At 40.7% G+C, this 22105-nt stretch overlaps 1 protein-coding gene across 1 annotated transcript; it reads right to left on the reverse strand.

Annotated features, from left to right (window-relative positions):
• Positions 1-1006: 1006 nt before the first annotated feature.
• On the reverse strand, positions 1007-7419 carry LOC116319245 (myb/SANT-like DNA-binding domain-containing protein 2). Its single transcript, XM_031738515.2, has 4 exons — positions 6941-7419; positions 4248-4503; positions 4095-4158; positions 1007-3968 (listed from the first exon to the last, which is right to left on the reverse strand). The coding sequence occupies exons 1-4, from the start codon at positions 7370-7372 to the stop codon at positions 3047-3049; spliced, it is 1674 nt and encodes a 557-aa protein (XP_031594375.1). The 5' UTR covers positions 7373-7419; the 3' UTR covers positions 1007-3046.
• Positions 7420-22105: the final 14686 nt, after the last annotated feature.

A 22105-nucleotide genomic window follows, 5' to 3' on the forward strand; every position in this document is an offset into this window, starting at 1 on the left:
CTTTGCATACATGTCAAGTATACTGTACAGTGTCAGTTGTTGTTTGGTCTCCTTCGGCATGTTAGTCCACACCTGTGTCACTAATTTTATGTCATCACATGTTTATACTGTTTGTAAGCAGACTACACTTCATGTCAATTCTCAGGGATGCAAAATTACCATCAGGTGTACCCTACACTGTGTTGTTTTACAGTGGTAGCTTGCTATGGCCATCTGCTGGCCTCATGGGGGAGTGACATGTTTCGTCTGAGCATGCCTTATTGCTTTCACTTTCCCTTCCACTGCAAAATACCTGATGAACAAAAAGTGCATTGAGAGAAAATTTCTCCAGTTCATCCTGAAGGAAAGTTGTCCAGGGATGCCCAGATTGCAGTGGCTGCACTGTTGCCTCGCAGAAAGAAGGCCCTTGGTTTGAATCCATGTTCTCAGGATTAGTTCTGTCTGGGTGCTTCAGCTTCCACCTACAGCTGGTTTAGGTTAACTGGTGATTCTGTTTATCTGTTCATGTTATTGCTGTGACAGACTCTCACCCTGTTTATTCATTAAAAAGAGAGCAACACAATAAACACAACACCATCGCAATAATCTAGCTAAGTGTAAATAACATTAAATACTAAAAATTTAATGTTATTGTGCAGCACGCAAGACCGACAGCACAAGAAAGGTGTAGTTTGTGTCTGTGAACACCCGTATGTACAGCTGTGTGCACACCTGTGTGGGCGCGATTGTATTCAAAACGTTTCTCCATGTAACGATCTGCTAGAGGGTGTGGGGAGCCATAGCCCCGTACCCCAGGTCATGAAGCAGGCATGGAGGAGATCCAGGCCCCAGACATCCTGAGGGCCCCAGAGCGTGAGAGCCCACAGAGGACCAATGGAGGAGCAACCGTGCCACCCTCCTGGAAAGAAGTGAGGAAATTACCAAATTTTATTAATAGCATATGTGTGGTGTACACAAGGTACTGACCTAAAGCTCAACACACACACACACCAGCAAAAACTCCATTCTCACTGTGTGGCAAACGACAGTGAGTGTCCACTTTATTGTTTTTCAAACATGTAAACATACAAGACAGTGACTTTGAAACAATCACATACAGGACATGGTGTCAACCAATAAAATAGAAAATATCATATTCATCTTTATATACTGTATACCCAAACAAATGAACACTGCAAGTTTGCTAAAGCCAGAATTTATATATGTATAAATGAATATTACATTTCATTTACATCAGTTCACTATGGAATTATCTGTTGTTTCTTTACTACACAGTCCTTTCCTGGCACATTGCACATACCCTCAGAAATCCTGTTCAGAAAGGATTATTGGTCAAGGATCAGTTACCCTCTTCAGCTTATAGTCTTATAGCTGTGCCTGGTTTAAACCTGCAAGCGAGCACACTTCACAAACACAGGCACCATTTAGTTTTGCAAAAAGCAGAATGTGGGAGGTGCTAATAACTTCTCAGTATGATCTGAAGAGTGTCTAATTATCCACAAGAATATGGCTGCAGACAGAGATGCTCCAAGTACTGCACAGTACTACATACTGTCTTACACTCCTGTTAAAATGATGTGTGATGCATCTGCTGCTTAGTTCAGTCAGTGAAAGAACGATATCAAGGAATTTATATATTTTACTACTACTTTTCCATTGGCATCTTTAATTTCTAAACATTACATCAAGAAGAATATTTATGAGGCAAAGAAACAACACATTAATCAGTGGTTCAGTCTTTGTTCTACTGTCAATAATATCAAATAAACTTGGTAGCAAACATGGCTGGTGAGAAGATCTTTAATGGAAATTAGTCAATTTTACATGTTGTAAGATTTTTGATTTTTTTAAAAGCCCGTTTTTTGGATTCATCAGAAAAATATATACTGCTAATAGAGAATACTGTTTGGAAAGGTAAGGGTGCATTGATGGATTATCTTGCTAATATTTACTCTTCCTTTCTGACCTGAAATTTTAACCGAAGCATCCCGACCTGCAGCCCTCTTACATGTGCAAAATTAAGGCATAACTCCACCAATAATCACTCTGAGACACTTTCATGTCCACACTGTGACAGTCAAATTAAAGGCAGTTTCAGAATAAATACACACTATGGTCCCTTTGCTGCCATTTTTGCTACATCCTACTGAGGTAGACAGATGCATACTGCAATAGTCACCTTGCCAACCAAACACTCCCTGATGAGGCAATATGTATCTACACTGGAAAAGCAGCAGATCCTTAAATAGTGCACCTCAGCCTAAAAAAAACAGTACACACACTTCTTGTATTGTTTTTCCCTGTAACTGTACATTATGTTTCCTGTATTGTGTACTGTTCCTTTTAGACTTGATAAAACATTTCAACTTGAGGCAACTGAAACACAAACGAACAAGAAAATCAGACTCATCCGCAGAAAATCACCTGCATATATTTTAGTGATACACAATAATTTTGACTTCTGCTTTCAAACACATTAAACTTTTTCAGATATGATCATTTGTGGCATTTATTTGTCAAACAAAATAAATAAATGTAGACCATTGTATTCGTGACATGTGCAAGTAGTCGCTGTCAACCAAACTGCTCTAAATAATCAGCCTCACAGAGATGCCACTAAGAGTGGAAGTGTTTTATTTGGGCATCGTGGGCGCACAGTTCTGGCTGAGAGAACAGAAGTGGCACACTTTTTGTTTGTGAGGGGCAGCCAATCAGGAGAAAGTAAGATGAAGGTATGAGGAATTAAAGCAGTTTGTTTCTGATAGTGGATGAGCTGCACCAAGGACCAGTATAAGATCAAGGCTCGTTTTGACGAGCTGCTCTGGTCATACAGTCAGAGCAAAACAGGTCCCCTTTAAAAAACAAAACATTTTATCTCCCTGGTCACCTTTCACAATTTTCAGACAATTCACTAGATCATAGTTTGAAAATCTGCCGATAATCATAAAACGTCCACATCCATGCTCTATTACAGACACCTTTCCTGCTGCTGTATTGGCTGTATAAGTTAGTTATAACAGTACAAATCTGAAACAGTGAGGAGTGGTTACAACGTTTCTTTGTTGTTGTATTTTAAGGAATAGCCAACAGCAGTTTCCAGGCACTCCACCAGGGAGCCTGCAGAGAGGAAGTCCAGCTCCACCTCAATAAATTTGATGTAAATGGCACAACGCTCAGGTGAGTCTTCACCTGCCTCGTCCTTCTGACTCATTCCAGCATCGTGACAGTTCTCCTGCAGGAACCGCGTCACAGCGGAGGGCTCACCATGGACATAGTGTTTGCCAGAGCCCTGAAAGTGCTGAAAGACACACTGCTGTATGGTCCTGTCCTCAGCTATGCCCAGGTAGCAGTAAGTGACTTTAGCTCCAGTTCTGTCACCACGCTCTACTCCTTCTCCATGAAACTGGCTTTGAGCCCCATTCTCTAACCCACTCTGAGGTAAGCTGTGGTCTTCACTGTCACCCGGGGAAGAGGTCTGAGTAGCGCCTTGAGAGGGCGACGCTGCCTCGTAGCCAATAGCATATAGTCCATACGCCTTGGGAATGTCCCCAGGAAGGAGGTAGTGGGATGTGCCTCTGCTGCAGCCCGTCACCTTTGACTGGGACACGCGGACCCAGTCCACCTCCATGTGCAGCTCAAGGCAACGCGCCTCGCTGATGGTAATGTCCAAAAACTTGTAGTAGACGTTCTTCCAGTTCATCTTCTGAACTTTGGTCATGATGATGCGGCCTTCAGGCTTCTCTGGGTTGAAGTACTCACGCAGCCTTTTACCAAGCGGCACCTGTGAGCTGATTTCAGCATAGTGGTAACGCACGTGCTCACGCCAGCGCGTGTTGTACCCAACAGCAAAGATGGCCAGCTTGTTGGAGAGGTGTAGCCGGGAAAACTCAGTCCACGTCTGAAAGTGCTCCCATTTCAGCTGCACAGACTCAAGAATACGGATCACCGTCTGCATTGTGTCTCTTTTTCTGTGTGTAATATCAAAAAGCAGTGATGTCAGCTTTTCAGAGGTTATGCAGATTGATTTTATAAACACCAACATAATCTGAGTTGCATTTACAAAGATGGATAAGTCTTGATTCTCGTTGACTTACTGTGTTTGTTCTGACAGCTCCGCTTGGATCTGTAGGACTCTGTGTTTAGGCAACTGGATTTCTTCTGGTAGGAAAAAGCACAAATCTGAGTTCAAAACCACCTGCTGTGTCGCATATTGTTTGATGTCGTCCGCTAGCTAACGCCAAACTCACCGGTCTCCATGTCTCCCTCCTGGAATGCCGAGTCCAGCACCTGGTTGCACCAGTCCTCCTGTGAGAAGTCTTCCAGGGTGCTACCATCAGACTCCATCTCCTGATACAGCCCACTGCTGTTGATGAGCACAGGGGCACAGCTCTGGGAGTCCCAGCCTCCCTGACCGAACACCTTCTCCAGCTGCTCGATAGTGTAGCTGCTCTTCCTTTTACCGATGCCGTGCTCCTTCACACGACTGTAGCAGCGCCGCAGTGTCTGTTTGTAAAAGGAGGATGAACACATCTTTCACAATTAAGAACATTTTTACACTTCTTTACATTGTTACCAAAGGCTGACCTAGTCAGTAGGTAAGTTTTTTGTATCTGTGTAGCAATTACTTCTCCATTTGCATTCTTAAAAGACCACCTGTTGCTTTAAGGGTGATGAATAATCTAGTTTGGTTAAATGCAGAGAACAATAAGTACATGTTTATTTAAGAAATCGCACTTTTTACTGCTCTTTAAGTGAATTCACAACACTGTGATGACAAATGCTGTGATGCTGGTTACACCTATGCCTGGCCCTGAAAGATGCAGCTCATACCTAGCTGCCTCCTTCACCGCCTGCCACCACCTGCCTCTCCTACCCTCAGCAAGATGCCTAATCCAGCCACAACACCGTCAGCCCTCATCAGTCTCCAAGGCAGAGACAGATCTTATCATATGCCGAAAAAACAACAACAAAAACAAAACAAGGCAAAACAGCACTTTTGATGATGAAACATCAACATTTTGAACTGAAATGAAACCAAAATGAAAAAAGAAAAAAAATCCAGCACCACCTTTTAAATGGAGATTACACTGCCTGCATCCACTTTATCAGGTTTTTATCGCATACCAATGTGATGTATGTGTTTACGTCAACAAATCAAAATCACTGTGTATGCAAACGGACGAAAAGGTTAGCGCTTTAAATGTATCTGTGAAAAGTAAAAAGCCCTGCGATTATGATTGCACTGTAGCGCTTGAATGTTTTAGGATTTAAAAAAAAAAAACGATACCGATATTTCATTATTTAAAAATCCAATATTCCGATATACCACCGATATAGCTTCGTCTTTCATACACACAAAACATAAACTGACTTTGTTATGCGTGATCATTTGCTTACTCATTTACACTCTGCCCTGCTTCAAACAGCTGGCTGTCTTCCAAATAGGTGTTTACAAACAGGGAAGTTCTACAGTGCCATCTGGTGGACAAACTATACAATTCTCTTAGATTTGAAGGACGTGTCTCGTCTTTTTTCTTTTTAAATTGACGTTTTTTAGCCTTTATAGAGACTGCAAATATTAGCAAATAGCTAACAGTTTCTAATTCAAAAAATAATAATAGTAAAAACAATCACTGTTAACATCTAGTAGTACATTGGGTTCTACTTTAGTGATTCTACAGACCATGTTAACTTGGGACTCTACTGTCCAAAAAACTAGAGCTCCCTGCAGATTTCCAAAAATGGGAATTTACTATTGTTAGAATGAGTTTGACTGAATGTAAGTACCCTAAAACAACTAATCTGAGAACAGCATTAATTTGCGTACGCACGATTCGCAGCAAAGTGGTACCCAGAGAGTGTAGAAAGTGTAGAAAAATGATATTTGGCAACTTCAAGTCTGTATGGATGAAATAACTGCAGGTGATGTAAAGTTGGTGGGAACCGTGTTCAACTTTCAGCCGAGCAACTGAAGAGACAACCAGTGAGAGTGAAGAATACCGTTGATTGACATATGACCTGCTAGTAAATACATTAGAGGGTCACTTCCAGGCAACCAGAGCCTGGAATGGCCGCAAGTGAATCGCTGTTTTATTAAACTGAGCATGGCAGTAGTTGACTTCCTCTCTAGTTATTCAAATTTTTACTTATCACATATGATGGCCAAGGTGCTTAACAAGAATAAGCCCATCTGTGACGATGAGGAGTGCTTGTTTACTTGCTAATGGTAGCCATATACAGCACAGATGGAAGCTGATCTCAGAGCAGTTTAAAGCAGAGCCAGCGGCAGCTTGTCCAGTATGTTAATCTCAGTAATGGCACAACAATAACATTTAATAATGGTGCAGCAAATGGTGCAAATACAGTTTGATTTAATAAACTAATGACATGAATCAATATAAATTGCAACATTACAAACAACTGGTAAATATTATTATCAATTCCCGGTTTGTTAACAGTAATATAACACTTGAGTGAGTTTCTATTTAACATATATGAGTGATGGTCATTATGATGTGTTACGGACCTTTCTAATGACTTGAGTGCAACATTCATCTGTGTGTCTGTCGCAGGAAGTCAGATGAATGAATCAAAGGGTTAGATTAAACTGACTTCACTCTAATAAAGGATATCATTTCTGATCATTGAAGTGGTTATAAACAGAAGACGCACAATAACAGGCATGACAGCCGCAATTAGCCTCCTGTACATGTGAGGGATGCAGGAGGCGGGATGAGTGCAGCCATGTCCACAAAGCGCACTTGTGTTTAGCAGAAACAACACGTTGAAATATGACTGGACTTGTTGTTCTGCGTGTGAGCCTGTAGATTAACAGACAGCAGCTCCAGCTCAGTGTCACAGCTTAGAGGTCCAGGTGCTGGTGATGGAGAGTGAGTATGTGATGTTAAAGCTATTGTTGCATCCTCTGAAGCTCATTTACCTTCATCCTCTCCCTGCACTGGGACGGGGTCCTCTCGTATCCCAGTTCCGACAAGGCTCTGGACACCCGTTCGTACATGGCAGGACCGGGGGCCTTACCAGAGAACACGGTGCCGGCGACCTCCAGCTGCTGCATCCTCGCCTCCGTCAGCCTCTCGTTACCCCACACCGCGATGAGGGCGTTTGTCTCGGAGGGCGTCCACGACATCCCTCGGCAAGCCGTGAAGCTGTTGGAGGAGGATGAGGCCGTGTTCCGGCCCGCAGCCCCCGAGCTCACGTTCAAAGGCGAGAAGCGGTTTGGCGTCGAGGGATTAGAGTGATATTGATTACTGTCACTCAAATCCTCCGATTCAGGGGATGGCACCTCGGTTTTCGGTACCTTTAACGGCGTCGATATCTCTGGAGATTGCTCTGTGTTACTGGACGCCGCCATGTTGCCTCTGTTGCTAAGGGGAGGGGAGGGAAAGTGACGTCCTGAGCGGCGGTTAGCCGGGTTGGAAAAAAGCACGGCGTGGATCCTGGAGGGATTAAGTAGTATAAACCAGATTCTCATTGCACGCATTTATTGTATTTGTGTTGCCATTTCACTGATGAAGAACTACAATTAATAAAAAATGATATCCAACAGGATTCACAAGCAAAATATCCACATTTGATGGAAACATGGGAACAATAATATAATAATAGTCAAATATAAGACCAATTCAGTTCAATTCGATTTATACAGCGCCAAATCACAATAACAGTCGCCTCAAGGCACTTTATATTGTAAGGTAGACCCTACAATAACACATACAGAGAAAAACCCAACAATCATATGACCCCCTATGAGCAAGCACTTTGGCAACAGTGAGAAGGAAAAACTCTCTTTTAACAGGAAGAAACCTCCGGCAGAACCAGGCTCACGGAGGAGCGGCCATCTGCCGAGACCGGTTGGGGGGAGAGAAGGGAGACAGGATAAAAGACATGCTGTGGAAGAGAGACAGAGATTAATAACAAGCAGGGGCGGTCCTGGCCTGTTTGGTGCCCTGGGCGAACACTCCCTCTCTCCCCTCCACTGACACACACACATAAAATATATTAAGGATTGTACTTTCACATCTATTATTGTGAAAACTGTTGTCAGAACCATACTGAATTTAACCAGATAAATATTTTAGATAGTGTGAGAGAGCGAGCGTGAGAGAGAGAGTATGCAAATGGAAAACAAACAGCCATCATACATTGAGAATAGCAGACAAATACACATCTTCCAATTAATGGCTAATTAATATTATGGTAAACACGATCCAAAAGATTCAGTAAGCCACATGAGTGTCTACTGTCTGTCTACTGTTTACTACTACTGTTTCCCGATCTCTACTAATGAATGTTATCTTGTTTCAGGATACACAATACCTGCCATTATCCAAAGACACATTTGCTTACCTGTATCTTTTGCTCGTTTCTCCTCTTCTTTTCTCTTTTTTCTAAACTGACGATCTGATGGCTTCGACCTTTTCTTGTCCATCTTCCATCAGTAATTTTGCACTCCAGTATCAACACCCGACCCCACAACATAAACTAATAGACTAATAGACCTTCAGCTTGTATAGTTTTTTTTCTGGGATTTCACACAACCCAGAAAAGAATTATCCTTTTGGTTTGATATTTAGTGGTGTTGTGCATTGTTGAGTATATTGTTTTGTTTGTTTTGTTTTGTTTTGCTGTGTACAGAATAGTTCCAGAGTGTATTTTGGTTGTAAGTGCCTACTTGTACTATTATACAAACTGGATTCCAAAAAAGTTGGGACACTAAACAAATTGTGAATAAAAACTGAATGCAATGATGTGGAGATGGCAAATGTCAATATTCCATTCAGAATAGAATGTAGGTGACAGATCAAAAGTTTAATCCGAGAAAATGTATCAGTTTAAAGGAAAAATATGTTGATTCAAAATTTCACGGTGTCAACAAATCCCCCAAAAGTTGGGACAAGTAGCAATAAGAGGCTGGAAAAAGTAAATTTGAGCATAACGAAGAGCTGGAAGACCAATTAACACTAATTAGGTTAATTGGCAACATGACTGGGTATAAAAAGAGCTTCTCAGAGTGGCAGTGTCTCTCAGAAGCCAAGATGGGTAGAGGATCACCAATTCCCACAATGTTGCGCAGAAAGATAGTGGAGCAATATCAGAAAGGTGTTACCCAGCGAAAAATTGCAAAGTCTTTGCAGTTATCATCATCAACTGTGCATAACATCATCCGAAGATTCAGAGAATCTGGAACAATCTCTGTGCGTAAGGGTCAAGGGCGTAAACCCATACTAGACGCCGTGATCTCCGGGCCCTTAAACGACACTGCACCACAAACAGGAATGCTACTGTAAAGGAAATCACAGAATGGGCTCAGGAATACTTCCAGAAACCATTGTCAGTGAACACAATCCACCGTGCCATCCGCCGTTGCCAGCTGAAACTCTACAGTGCAAAGAAGAAGCCATTTCTAAGCAAGATCCACAAGCTCAGGCGTTTTCACTGGGCCAGGGATCATGTAAAATGGAGTGTGGCAAAATGGAAGACTGTTCTGTGGTCAGATGAGTCACGATTCGAAGTTCTTTTTGGAAATGTGGGACGCCATGTCATCCGGACCAAAGAGGACAAGGACAACCCAAGTTGTTATCAACGCTCAGTTCAGAAGCCTGCGTCTCTGATGGTATGGGGTTGCATGGGTGCGTGTGGCATGGGCAGCTTGCATGTCTGGAAAGGCACCATCAATGCAGAAAAATATATTCAGGTTCTAGAACAACATATGCTCCCATCCAGACGTCATCTCTTTCAGGGAAGACCCTGCATTTTTCAACAAGATAATGCCAGACCACATTCTGCATCAATCACAACATCATGGCTGCGTAGGAGAAGGATCCGGGTACTGAAATGGCCAGTCTGCAGTCCAGATCTTTCACCTATAGAGAACATTTGGCGCATCATAAAGAGGAAGGTGCGACAAAGAAGGCCCAAGATGCAGAGGTGTGGACTCGAGTCACATGACTTGGACTCGAGTCAGACTCGAGTCATTAATTTTATGACTTTAGACTTGACTTGAAAAAAGGTTGTAAGACTTGTGACTTGACTTGGACTTTTACACCAGTGACTTGGGACTTGAATTGGACTTGAACCTGTTTACTTGAAAAGACTTGATATTTTACCCAAATCTAAAATTTAACATACATATTATATAAAAAGTGCGGACCATTAATTCACTTTATTCATTCATTCATTCTTACCACACCGTATGTATGTGAGCGTGGGCTGTAGCACAGCCAATCAAATTAACCAGATTTGAAAAAACAAGAACAAAAACGCTCGAGCCAAAAATGCTTCCAAGAGTAATTTCTTTCGGGTACATAAACTACGAAGTAGTCAACAAAAACGAAATGCAATATGCAAAACATGCAAGAAGAGAATCACAGACGGAGATGGAACAACTTCCAACTTTGTCCGACATTTGAAGTTGCATAAAGAATGGTAGGTGGTGCTTTTTTTTTTTTTGCTACGATGAGACAGCTGACTTAGCTAACTTCATCTTATTAGCAAATGTTCTTCGGCTACGTTGATGATACTGTTTGGCTTTAACAGGTATGATATGTTTGTCATGCTATTTTAAATCCGGTCCTGCAAGCGCATCCAAGAATAACATGCAACTTGTTAGCTCAGAATTGTCGGTGAATGGTGAGCAGGGTCCGTTTCAGAAAGTGGGTTCTGTAGCTGTACTCAGTCTCTCTCCGTCTCCTCCCCATCATTAACCCCGTAGATTTAACCCAGTTTAGACTGACAAATATTTATTTTACCATCACATCACAATTCAAAATCACTGTGTTTAATTTGCAATTAGTGTATGGTCGTGTTTAACTTTTGCATGTCTGAGCCAGGAAATTTTTTTGGTTAGAAAATCTGGCCCACCTTAGTGTGTAATTGAGTAGTCCTGCTATACATGGCCTTTTTTTCTTCTGTCATTTATGTCAATACATCAAATAAAATACTTTGATCTTATATTATTAGCTGTTGTTTATTTGCAAAGGTTATTCTCAACAGGGATGCTAGACAAAACGGCGTTTTCTACAGACAGCCTAGCATACGCTCTCCCTTGCCAGTGAAAAAGAAAAGAAAAACACCCCTTCCCTATTGGTGTTAGAGTTTACCATGTCAGCCAATCAAAAAAATGATAAGGCAACATGTGACATTTGGTTGTTTAGGGAGAAGGGGAAGTTTTTAGGAGTGACACCCGCGACGGAAAGCGGGCGAGCGAAAGAAAGAGAGAGAGAGAGAGTTTTCATATGTGAGACATTAGTGACGTTTAGCGTGTTTGGAGGCTATAGTTAGTTTGTTGTGTAGTTATTATTTTGTATTGTGTGTCGGTTAGACTGCTGAATTTCATATTTGATCTAAAAAAGCTGTCAAAGGCAGATTCCAGTGTAAACGCTGTCTCCACATAGAAAACTGGACTGTTGCACCTCCAGTTGTCAGACCTGCAGGGTTTAGGCCTGTGGTGTTCTCCTCTGTCTTATACTGAACACAAACTACATTTTTGGACTGGCACAAATAATTTGTGTGCCTTCTTATTTGATGCAGCACACCTGATTGTTCTGTAAATAGATTTAAATGGTTATATAAAAAACGCCTGAGGCCTTGGCTGCATTTTTAGGTAAATAGTACCATATAACTTTGTTGTTTGCAAAACTTGTGCATAATTTTTAGAAATGTACAATTTCTATTTGCATTTCAAGTTATGAAAATGATTCGTTAAACATGTAAAAAAATATAACTTTTTCTACTCGGATTCTGAATTTTTGTCTGAATTTAGATCAACTGTGCTAATATAGTATACCAAAATGAAAAAATAACTCAAATTTCAGATATTTGAGGTTGTGCTGTAAATAATGATACCAAACAAGGCAAGAAAAACATATTTTAAAAGTGAAATATAGAAGTAAAATCAAAAGTAGTCAAGAACGGCCAATTATACCCGGGACCCCAGAGGGTTAAAAAAAAGACTTGAAAGGACTTGAAATTCAAAGTTTCGGACTTGGGACTTGACTTGAAAGTTGTCTGTCTTGACTTGCGACTTGACTCTGACTTGCTTGACTTTACTTGAGACTTGACTTGTGACTTGAGGATAAAGACTTGGGACTTACTTGAGACTTGCAAAACAATGACTTGATCCCACCTCTGCCAAGATGATTGAACAGTTAGAGGCCTGTATTAGACACGAATGGGAGAGCATTCCTATTGCTAAACTTGAGAAACTGGTCTCCTCGGTCCCCAGACGTCTATTGAGTGTTGTAAGAAGAAGGGGAGATGCCACACGGTGGTGAAAATGGCCTTGTCCCAACTTTTTTGGGATTTGTTGACACCATGACATTTTGAATCACCATATTTTTCCCTTCAGATGATAAATTTTCTCAGTTTCAACTTTTGTTCCGTGATTTATGTTCTATTCTGAATAAAATGTTGACATTTGCCATCTCCACATCATTGCATTCAGTTTTTATTCACAATTTGTTTAGTGTCCCAACTTTTTTGGAATCCAGTTTGTAGATAGGGGGCGGGTGTTCATAAGAATTTATTCTTCTTCCTGCTCCTTTTCATGCATGGAAACAGTGTGACTTTTGAAAAGAAGGTTTGTGTATAGGAATTGAATTACTGGTGTACCATGTGTGACACAAAATAAAAAATGAAATGAAATGAAAACACATCGGTGCAAATTATAAGTCTATATCATAATGTCTTCTTTTTTAACACAATCAACCCATTTGGAGCGCAGAACGGATAAACTTTGGACAAACTGCCTGAAATGCGTTTACAGAGGCATTTCAGGGATTTTGAGTCATTCTGCGTTAAAATTTTTAATTGCATTAATTGTGATGACAGCCCTAGTTTATTGGTTTGTTTTTATTTTGTTTCATTTTACGAGCTGGTTATTAGGTGCCGCTCCAGCCAGCCAGAGAATCCCCTGCTGCCCTGCTCCTCTCCTCCCTGTGTGGCAAGCAGCAGGGGCACCTTGCAAATGGGCAATAGAAAACCGATCAGTGCCCATGCAATACCCAAAATCCGCTGGCATGATGTTGGGGCAGCATAGGTGCAAGCAACTTTTTTTTGCCGATGCCATGATGCCGCCCTGGGCAACCGCCCATGTCATCCATATCAAAAACCGCTACTGATAACAAGTATGATTCAGTGCAGAGAGGTCTGTTAAAAGGTGACTGAAGAAGAAACACTCAATGCATGATGGGAATCCCCCAGCAGCCTACACCTTGACCAATGAATGCTCAAGTGTGCATGGTGGTTCACGGCATGCATTGTGGAAGAACTTGCTAGTGTTTTTATCATTGTTTGTTTATGCTTGCTATTGTGCTGTCATCAATTATTTGAACTTGTATTATTTAGAAAGGAAATGGTCCTCAAATTGCGACCACGATGTCATGGTGATATCACGGTTTTAGATCTTCGGTATTAGTGTTTTGGGTTTGTTATGCTGCTAGACAACAATGCATTTGGTCCATATGGACTGCTGGTATCATCTAAAGCTAGCAAGCATGGTTAACAACCTGCAAATAAGTCAAAAGATACAGACCAAAAACAAAAGTCCATTACAGAGAACATAAATGAAATGGCTGTTTCTCAGGAGGACATTGCCTACAGTTGCAAACGCAACAGTTAAGACGACTTTTCGGACAACTTCTTCATTGCAAGTATGCAGTACTAAGAATAACAATTTGTCGTAACCTGATTATGATTCAAAAAGAATAATTAACAACACTTCTTGTGATGGTGTTAAAATCAGCCCAACTTTTATTTTCAAATGCAAAAAGTAAAAGAAAATCAGCCAACATACTGGACACATATAATTGTCAACATAATTGTTTGCTGTTCTCCTGAACAGTAACAATTATACTGTCATCATTGTTACAGAGATTGAAACTTTATTGATAATTTGTGCAAGTAAAAAATGCCCTCTCACAAATGTCATGTGACAAGCTCATTGGTTTACAGAGTTGTGACATCACCCACATTTAGAATCTTACCACCACTTTGACCCTTTGATCCCAAAAACCCTTAAATAAGGGTGAGACGCAACAACTTTTAGTCCGTTATTCGCAGCATTTATCTTTGCAGCATTCAAACGTTCGCTAGAGAAGTCTTTTTTGGATCCTTTTCAGAGTCACTGGTCACTGTTTACAGATTCTAGCATGTCTCCAAGAAAACACAAAAACAGAGAAATAGTGGTAAAGCCCAGCGCTCCTCTTTGTGATCAAGAGGACAATATTCAAATGCAGAATATGTGCTTGGAAGAAATGCATGAGAAAAATCTCATGAACAATCACAATACGCGACACCGGCCCCAGCCAGAGTACATCTATTACGTCTGGCAAAGTTTTTTTAAACAACGAGCGGAGATTATGTTCCTGAGAGAGGAATATGAGAGAAGGACCGCTGAGGTAGATAGATTGTTCAGCCAGCTTCTTGAAAAGGAAGATATTCAAAAGGAGAAAGAAATGGAAGTCCTAGACATGCGCGGAAGGATCTTTGAGCTCCAAGCAAAGCTTAATAAAGCACAAGAAAAACCAACAGAAGAAGTCCTCCAACAGAAGAAAAACAAGCAGGACAAGGACAAAAAGATTCAGGAGCTGCAAGTAAAGCTTGATGAAGCTTTGCAAAAAAATGAAGAAATCCTCCAAGAGAAGAAACAACTGGTCATAAAACTCCAAGGCACAGAGATAAATCACAAAGTGCTGAAAGGAAGGGTTGAGTTTCTTCAAAAGAAAGCGCAACAGACCACGAAACAGGAAGATACGGATTGCAAGCTTCAGGACATGGAAAAACACAACAAAGGCTTGCAAATAAAGCTTGATGAAGCGCTGCAAAAAAATAAAGAACTCCTCCAAGAAAAAGAGCAAATGGACGTAAAGCAGCGCAAACTCCAAGGCATGGAGGAAAAGTACAAAGCGCTTCATGCAAGGCATGATAAAACCATGAACAAAAATAAAGAGTTGCTTCAAGAAAAAAAGCAACAAGAAATTAAACAGAAAGAAATGGACTGCAAGCTTGAAGACGTGGAGGAAAAATACACAGCACTGAAAATAAAGCTCGAGAAAACAGTGCAAAGAAATAAGGATTTCGTACAAGAGAAAGAACAGCAGGACATGAAAGACAAAGATCTGGATTGCAAGCTTCAGAGCATCAAGGAACACAACAAAGGTTTGCAAGTTATGCTTGATGAATCTCTGCAAAAAAATAAAGAAATCCTTGAAGAGAAAGAAAAGCTGGACATAAACCAGAGAGACATGCAGTGCCAACTCCAAGGCATGCAGGAAAAATACGGAGCACAGCAGGTAAAGCTTGATGAAACACTGCAGAAATATCAAGAGCTGCTTCAAGACAAAGAACAACGGGAAATAAAGCAGAAAGAAGAAAAACAAATTCTCCAGGACTTTGAGAGGAAAAACCAAAATCTGCAAGACCATTATAACAAAATGAGCAAGAAAACAACTGAACTGGAGGGGGGAAAGAAAACACTGCAAAAACAATGCTCAGAGATTCAGAGTAAGCTCAATGACATGCTGAGAAAAAACACAGGACTCGAGGAAGTTATCAGCAACTTGAAGTGCAAAAACACTGATGTGCAGATGTTAAAGCAGCAACTAGAGACAACAAACAAAGACCTGCAGTGTACACTTCAACAAATCGAGAGGAGAAGTCAGCAGTTAGAAGACACGCACAACAAATTACAACAGAGTTATGCAGAGATGCACCAGGCAAAGCTAATGCAGGAGGCAAAATGTAAAGAACTGAAAGAAAGGCTGGAAGAAAAACAAGCCAAATTAGAAGAAGAGGAGAAAACATGCAGGAAACTTGAGAAGGAAAATACACAAACAATCAAAGAGTTAGGAACCCTCATCCTAGAGAAAAAAGTGCTCGTGGAAAAGCTCTTGGAAAAGAAGAAAAAACGCTTCCGCTTCTTCTGGAGGAGGGACACTCCTGCTTTTTCTACTTTTTCTATGTTTTCTGCTGCTGATGTCACCCCGTCTTCCTCCACCTCTATTCCATCGTAATTTCCACCTCTCCTGTCCTCTCCCTTTCCCACCTGACACCTCTCCCTCCCCTATTTCCCTTTAACCCCTAACACCTGTCCCATCTCCCTCCCCTCTCTCTCTCTTTCACCCTCACCCCCCCAACCAGTCCCGACAGTTGACTGCCCCCTCTAGAGCCTGGATCTGTCATAGGTTTCTTCTTTTGAAGGGAGTTTTTCCTATCCACCGTCGCACCTAGTGCTTGCTCAGAGGGGATTGTTGGGGTTTTCTCTCCTCTATGTCTTTCCTCTTTTCTATCCCTTTTATTTACCCTCTTCTTAACCCCCCCCCCCCTTCTATTTCCTCAATAATTTAATAATAAACACAACTGGCTTCATTTTAAATGTGTCTGAACAATGTCTTCATTCAAGAATGAATTGTCTTTGTCATGGACTCGTGTATTGTGTGTTTTCCTCGGGTTGGTGATCCTCGCAGTTGTTCATCCCAGGAGTCCAATGTTTTAATCACATTTAGTGTTACATTTTAGATCACAATAATAGGATATTCACAATTTAGGATTCAGGCATTTGTTTTAGTCCAATATCATAATCATTCTGTGATTGAGGAATTTTACAGAACCTTCAGTCAGCAGCAATAACTTCAATTCATTGACATTTGCAAGCATTCCTTTATACACAGCATTTCAGTCAGGTTGAGGTCTGGACTTCCATGCTGCAGATTTGCTACTGTGCTTGGGGTCATGATCCTGTTGTATGGCCTAATTTAGGAGAAGCTTTAGCTGTCAGATAGATGGCCTCACATTTGACTCTAGAAAACTCTGGCATACAGAGGATTTCGTCAACTGCAAGGTGCCTGTCTCTTGTGGCTGCAGAACAAGCTTAAATCAAAAAATTATCCACTGCCACTGCTATGAATCCTGGGATAGGGTGGGCCACGGAGGATACACCCGAACCATCCTTCAAATCCAGGGTAAAAGGAGGATGCATTTGTGGGTCACATTTGGAGCAGCCTTTGTCACCTGGCTGTGATGTAATCGGCTGTTAAAAGCAGCCACCGAATCACAAAACATCCACAATGGACCAAAGTGCCTTACAGAAGATTAAATACATAAAAACAAATAGAAAGAAAAACCACAGAAAAGGAGAAGGATAAATAAAAACAAACTGTATAAAAATAAATAAACAATAAAATAAAATCAGCTGGAGTCTATCCCAGCTGTCACCAGGGTGTACTCTGGACTGGCGCAGGGCTAACACACAGACTGTCACGGTCCTGAGTCTGTGGACTCAGTGTTTTTCTGTTTGTATTAGTTATCCTTGATTTCATGATGTCTTTTGATTTGTGTCTCTAGTATTCCTAGCTCCTTAGTTCTTTAGTATTTCTTGTGTTCTAGTTCTTAGGTTATGGTTCTGTGTTACTTCTGTTTAGTGTACAGTCATTTCTGCCAGTGTGTCCCTCTGTATCCCCTAGTCTAGTCCGCGTCTGTTATGTTTCCTGTTTTACTTTTATTAAATCCCGTTCTTTGTATTCTTCACGGCAAAGAAAGACTCAAGGCTCAAAGTGGTCAAACTCAAACAATGATCTTTAATTTTACGTATTCTGGAATATGGAGACTGAGCAGGCACACAGACACGCCAGCCAAAGTCTCAAGCAGAAACGGGAAGCTTAGTTATTTATATTCTTCCTCTAGACGTCACACACACTTTAAGTTTCGATCAAACACCCTAGTTAGTTTCACTTTCTGCATGCAGCTCCTATTTTCTGCAAAAGCATGTAGTTTCCTGTCAGCCTGCGACCTAGTTTTACACTGAAGTCTGGGCCTCTCATAAAACAATCTAATCAGCAAATAAGCATTAAGATTATATATTTAAATCCCAACACTTTGAAAGTGTGTGTACTATGTCAATGTGTTGAGTTTTGCCTCCCCTTTGTCTTGTCATGTCAGATGACTCCCAGCTGTGCTCTCCTCCTGTTTCACATTCCCTAATCACCTCAGTATGTATTTAAGCCCTGTGTTTTTCTCTGCTAGTTGTTGTGTCCTCCACGTTTGTTGTGCGTGTATTCCTCATCGACGATCTCTAGGTTAAGTCATGCCACGCTACGCATCTTTAGTCTAGTTAGTTTGAGTTTTGTTTATGTATCCCCCGTTTTGTCGTACCAGCAAATAAAGCTGCCATTTAAGTTAAGGTTTTGTCTCCGAGTCCTGCACATGGGTCCAGCCACACAACTCATCCTGACACAGACAACCAGTTGCACTCACATTCATACCTATGGACAATTTAGAGTTTCCATACAATCACAGGGTTGAACATGCAAGCTCCACACAGGAAGACCAACAATTTCATATCACAAGGTAAAAATTCTTACCATAAGGTCCCCAGTCTCCCAGCAATTCATTTCTCATATATATTGCCCAACAACCTCAGAAAAGGTGGAGAATTTATTGCTGGACTGTGTACTCTTATGTGCCTCTCAACTTAGGAGTAGAGAATTGGTTTTAGTTACAATGAAATCATTTCTCTTTTAACACATAAACACAGTGTGGATGCTGAAGAGCTGCATCTGTCATGGAGGTGACCAATAATCGGATGGTCACTCTAACAAAGCTCCAGTATTGCTGTATGGAGAATGGAGAACTTTTAAGAAGGACAATGACTTCTGCAGCTCTCTGCCAATTAGGCCTGTATGGTAGCGTGCCCAGATGGAAGCCACTCTTCATTAAAAGGCACATAACAGTTAACTTGGAGTTTCACAGAAGGCACCTGAAAGACTTTCAGACCATAAAAAAACTAAATTCTCTGGCTCTTCTGTGAGCTATTCCAGAGATGGGAATCGAGAACCTCTTCCCAGTAGTTCAATTCCTTGGAATTGTTAGTCTGCCTGCCTATTGATTCTGCTTATCAGTTCCACTTGTACTTGCACAACAATCTGCTAATTTCAGTGCATGCCAAAGAATGAAAACAACGTTGCAGTCTACAGCGTGGATATTACTTTTTTGTTTGGAAACCGTATCCAGGGCAGAAACACGGCAGTATGGTGCTAACTCAACTTCAGCTCTTTGCAAGCGTCAGCACCAGTCATTGGTCTGCACAGACTGCATGCTAACACTAAGCTAGCCAAGAAGAACCCAAAATGATGTTAAAGCTAAGGCTACGTTCACACTGCAGGCCTTAATGCTCACTTCCGATTTTTTGATCAAATCCCATTTTTTTGTCTGCTTGTTCACACTACAAATAAAATGTGACAGCAAACGTGCTCTAGTGTGAACCCTCAAACCGGCCCGCATGCGCAAAAGAAGACGTCACACACAACGCGCTCTGTTTAGACCCAGAGCAAACAGTATTGTTTGACTGATGGCCCTTAATATAAAGACTTGTTTCGGACTTTACATTTCCCAATTTTGCTTTAAGTTATAAAGTTATTTTTTTATTTACATATGGCCTAATAATTATCCTTATTGCTGTTTTAGAGAGGAGAGGTGCTTTAAAGGATAGTTACTGATTTCTGTGAGAATCTGCAGATTTTACAGTACAAATAAAATGTTCACGTTTCTCCAACGTTGTCTTCCCAACAGTTTCACTGGATGGCCAGGAAGCATTCATGATGTCTTCTCCAGCCCTGATAATTGGCGTCTGTCTTGTTTCAGTGACGTAAAAGACGGATTTAATGCGACATGACAATTCAAACAGCAGTTGCTTTCTAAAACATCAGATATGTATCGGATTCAGTACCACATACGAAAGTGGCCCAGAATTAGGCCTGTATGATAGCGTGCCCAGATGGAAGCCACTCTTCATTAAAAGGCACATAACAGTTAACTTGGAGTTTTTGAGCAAAACTCAAAACACTGAACACAGGAAAGTGACTATCAAAATAAAACAGGAAGCACACGATTGGCACAAAGGCAAGGACTTGATACTGAACAGAGGGAACATGGAGCACAGACACGGGTGTGACATGAGAAACGACCGACTGGGGTATAAGAAAATACACATAAAACAGAACTAAACCTGAATTAGACATTAGGGACACAGGAACAAAACCCAAGAACTAGAAATCAAGAAACACTGGAGAACTTAGTGTTTTGGTTCCTATTTTGTTTTTCTAGCTCCCTAACAGTGATATACCACAATTAAATCAAAAACTAGTGATAACACATAACAAAAAAGACTGGGTCACCGACCCAGGACCGTGGCATTGTGGTGTACTTAAAGAGCTGAACTTCTCAACTTGGTAAGGTAGCAAACAGAGGTCTAGTTTTTACTGTTAATACACTTTATTTATACTAATGTTTTTGACAATGGTCCAACTTTTATATGTTTTTTTCAGTTAATCTTCAGGTTTAATGCTAAATTATGTGAGGGGGAGAAATTAAAGAACAGATACAGAGACATTATATTGACTTCTTCCACAAATACAAAGGTAAAAAAGGAGATGTTTATTTCACTATTATAGCTTTTAAATACTTCCATTTCTGATCGTAGCCTTTTACAGATTGTAAACAGAATAAATATGCTGGACATGAATTTTGTTTTGTGAAAATTACCTCGGGCCTATGACAGATTCAAACTGGACAAACATGTACGTTGCATAGAATTTGAGCAAATCTTTGTATTTAATATTAAGAGCTACAATGGGATTTAGCAAATATTAAGATTTTGAGATTCAAACCATGCAGGGGTTTTTTTTTTCTAGTGAACGGTATTGTAAATTTCCAAAACATATAAATTACGCATATTTAACAAACATGATTTCTTAGTTTGTTTCTCATTATGTTTTCTAAAACTATATGAATGAAGATTTGTATCTGTGCCAATTAGACCTGCTCCAGTATTTGTTTCATAATTAATTCTAACATCTAACATGTTATTTTTCATACAGATTTAGTATATTGGTCTCATTTTAAGTATTACTTTCTTTAATATTGTATTTGATATACTGATCTTTTCTTCCCATTTTTCTCTTTTGTCAGTGTTTTTATGTTACCACCACTGAAATTATTTCTTCTTTTCCACCCGTTTATTCAGCTCAGGATTGTCTTTCCACCTCTTGACTTTATGACCTGTTGAATGTCAACTCCTTCATAGTTTCCTTAAACTAGAAACATTTCTCAGTCACCTTGCAATCATGGGTTCTCAGTCACCTCAGACTCTTCCATTAGACAAGTACTACTTTTACCCTCCTGAAAATGTAGCTATAATTCAGGAATGTTAAAAAAAAAAGGGAACAGTAATATAATCTATTTGGCTTTATCTTTTTAAGTTAAATATTTCTGTGCTTTTATCATCTTAAAATCTGGTGATTGCAGCCATTCCCAAATCTCTGTGAATGGTAACCATGTCCTTTGATCAATGGTCATTGATCAATGATCATTCAAATTTGCATTTTAATGATCAAGGAACTGACCTACCAACCTATTGTTCATTCAGTGGTGCTAGTTTGAGTCATTGTGCAAATGTACTGTTTATAAGGTTGGGTAACATGCAGTCGGCTGAGACTGAAGAAGTCACTTGGAAGAGTGATGAAACGTTTCTCCCACTGAAAACGTTACGTCCAGATGAATCAACATTTTGAGATTCCCTTACCTGGTTGATTGAGCATGCATAAAGATATTTCTGTTCTAAAACTTTTGTACATAGAAAATAATATAATATGATATATGATATGATATACCTTTATTAGTCCCACAAGGGAAAATTTCATAAGGCTGCCGACCTATTGCACGCAATGGCGGCGCCATCTTACCCTCCGACCATACATACACTACACAAGACAGGTCAGAGAGGTATAACAATGGAAAATGCACAACATGAGGAAAGATAAGGAGAAAAAAAAATAACTCCCCCTAGACTGAGCTCCAACAGGGAGATCAGTTTGAGAACAGAAAAAAAACACCTCTGCACATAGCACATGAAAAAAACTCTTAATACACCAAAGAAACACATGACAAGCAACAGGGATGGGTAAAGGGTGAGAGACAGCCAATGTCGACAGTACATCCGGGCCTGCAGCCTATGCGCTGGTCTCCATGATCCACCGTCAGCATCAGAAGGGAATAAGCGTCGAAGGCGTTTGGAGGGGGGAGGGGGGATGAG

This window comes from Oreochromis aureus, linkage group 10 (assembly GCF_013358895.1).
Source record: "Oreochromis aureus strain Israel breed Guangdong linkage group 10, ZZ_aureus, whole genome shotgun sequence".
In the NCBI taxonomy this organism is placed as follows: domain Eukaryota; kingdom Metazoa; phylum Chordata; class Actinopteri; order Cichliformes; family Cichlidae; genus Oreochromis; species Oreochromis aureus.

What these genes read in the sequence shown, in the direction of transcription:
- LOC116319245 (XM_031738515.2), bottom strand. Translation starts at nt 7,372, where the DNA reads ATGGCGGCGTCCAGTAACACAGAGCAATCTCCAGAGATATCGACGCCG. An exon ending in AGTGCAGGGAGAGGATGAAG is followed by an intron (nt 4,504 to 6,940) that starts GTAAATGAGCTT and finishes TTTTACAAACAG; the next exon opens with ACACTGCGGCGCTGCTACAG. An exon ending in GGAGGGAGACATGGAGACCG is followed by an intron (nt 4,159 to 4,247) that starts GTGAGTTTGGCG and finishes TTTTCCTACCAG; the next exon opens with AAGAAATCCAGTTGCCTAAA.